Below are 1,640 nucleotides of genomic sequence, written 5' to 3'. Positions count from 1 at the left end.
TAAACAACCTTCAGCTTTAATAAAATACCTCCTGTGCACAGGCAAACCCCACGTCCTGTGTGCATGGATACATGTTCTTTGTGTGCACATGTGGGTGTGCATGCACCCCACATTGGGGTGAACACTGAATGTCCCAGGGCGGGGGGAGTCCATCACTTTATCTGGGCACTTTATCTCCATGTCACAGTCCAGTCAGTCACAGAGCTGCCTCTTGAGCAGACCCCAGGTGCTCAGGGGTCAGAACCCTGCTCCCAGCGGTGCCATCCCCAGCCCTGCAGCGCGCAGCTGGCATGTCCCCACGAGCTGCAAGGGAGTGCAGGGTCGCTGCTGCTGCTGCTGGGTCCTGGGCAGGTGACCTCCACCTGTGGGTGCAGGAGGGACAGCAGGGCAGTCCAGGGCGTGCAGGGCTCTCTGTGCCATCAGCCAGGCTCAGAGCTGACACCAAGAGTCCGTGCTGGGAGCCCCCCCAGCAGCAGCACCAGCCCAGCCTCCATGGCCCGCTCCCAGTGCAGAACCAGCGGGAATTGAACGGTGTCTGAGCTGCACCCTGAGCCCGGGGCCGGCGTGTCTCCCTGCCTTAGGCAGCCTTCTTGTCCTGCGTGCCCAGGAGCTGCGAGAGGCAGTAGGGGATGAGGCCCACAGCAGCCAGCGGCACGGCCGCGCTCTTGCAGAAGGAGAGGGCGTAGAAGAGCAGCTGCATGTGCGAGGGGGGCTTGAAGGAGTCGAAGATGTGGAGCACGAGCAGGGAGAYGGCGATGCAGCCCAGGCGGAAGGGCAGCTGCTGGCCCTGCTTCAAGCGGCTGCTCTCCCGGTACATGTGGGAGTTGAGGGCCAGCCCCAGCCCGAAGAGGATGCCCAGGTTACGGAGGAGGCTGGCAAACGGGGTGGTGTCGATGTGGACCCACTCGGGGCGGCTGCACCACCTCTGTGCCTTCTCCAGCGTCCACAGCAGGTCCACRCCGAATGTCCAGAGCAGCAGGTAGAAACCCAGAGTGAAGCTGAAGAGGAAGACTGTGATGCCCAGGTACCGACCGAAGCTGGCATTGTAGATGCAGCGGACATGGTGGAAAGTCTTGGCCACGGCCATCCCTGCCAGTAACACAGCGGGAGCATTGGTCAGTGCTGCAGGTGCCATAGTCCAGCATGGTGGTGCCACAGGGAAAGGGTTTGGGGTCCCACACACTCACCTGAGAAAACCCCTGCAATCACCTGGTGGGGGAAGTGAGCGGCAATGAAGACTCGGGACATGCAGACACAGACCTGGACTGCCCAGAACCCCATCCAGAGCACTGCCCACAGCACCCTGTGAGGGACAGGAGGTGTGTTGGTGCCAGGGCCAGCTCACACCACCCAGGCACTGCCATCACACACTCCAAACAATGCCTGGCTGCCTGCTGAGCCTACCTGGGCTGTCTGCCCACAGCCTCATGCCTTGATGGGCCTGGCTGTGCCCGGCACTACTGGAGCTGTCTCTGTCTGGCACAGGTGATTTTGGCACAAAGCTTACCAGTATCCAAGCGTCCTTGACTGCTTCTTTCCCCCAGCAGCAGAGAGGAGAGCTGTCACCATGACGTAGTACACGCCTGCTGCRCCCATGGCATGGCCAGATGGGCTCCCTGGGCAAGGAGAGACACCCGGGT

General features: G+C 61.6%; 1 protein-coding gene across 1 annotated transcript; it reads right to left on the bottom strand.

The window, feature by feature from the left end:
* G6PC1 (glucose-6-phosphatase catalytic subunit 1) lies at positions 1 to 1,635 on the bottom strand (the record flags this gene model as incomplete). The annotated part of the gene is made up of 3 exons (XM_057379549.1): positions 1 to 1,089; positions 1,188 to 1,303; positions 1,508 to 1,635. Coding segments are annotated over 3 exons (756 nt in total), but the record flags the coding sequence as incomplete, so codon positions are not given.
* Positions 1,636 to 1,640: the final 5 nt, after the last annotated feature.

Source organism: Malurus melanocephalus, unplaced genomic scaffold (assembly GCF_030028575.1).
Source record: "Malurus melanocephalus ecotype Western Australia unplaced genomic scaffold, MMel_1.1 scaffold_411, whole genome shotgun sequence".
Lineage (NCBI taxonomy): Eukaryota > Metazoa > Chordata > Aves > Passeriformes > Maluridae > Malurus > Malurus melanocephalus.
This window is presented reverse-complemented; position numbering and strand designations above follow the sequence as displayed.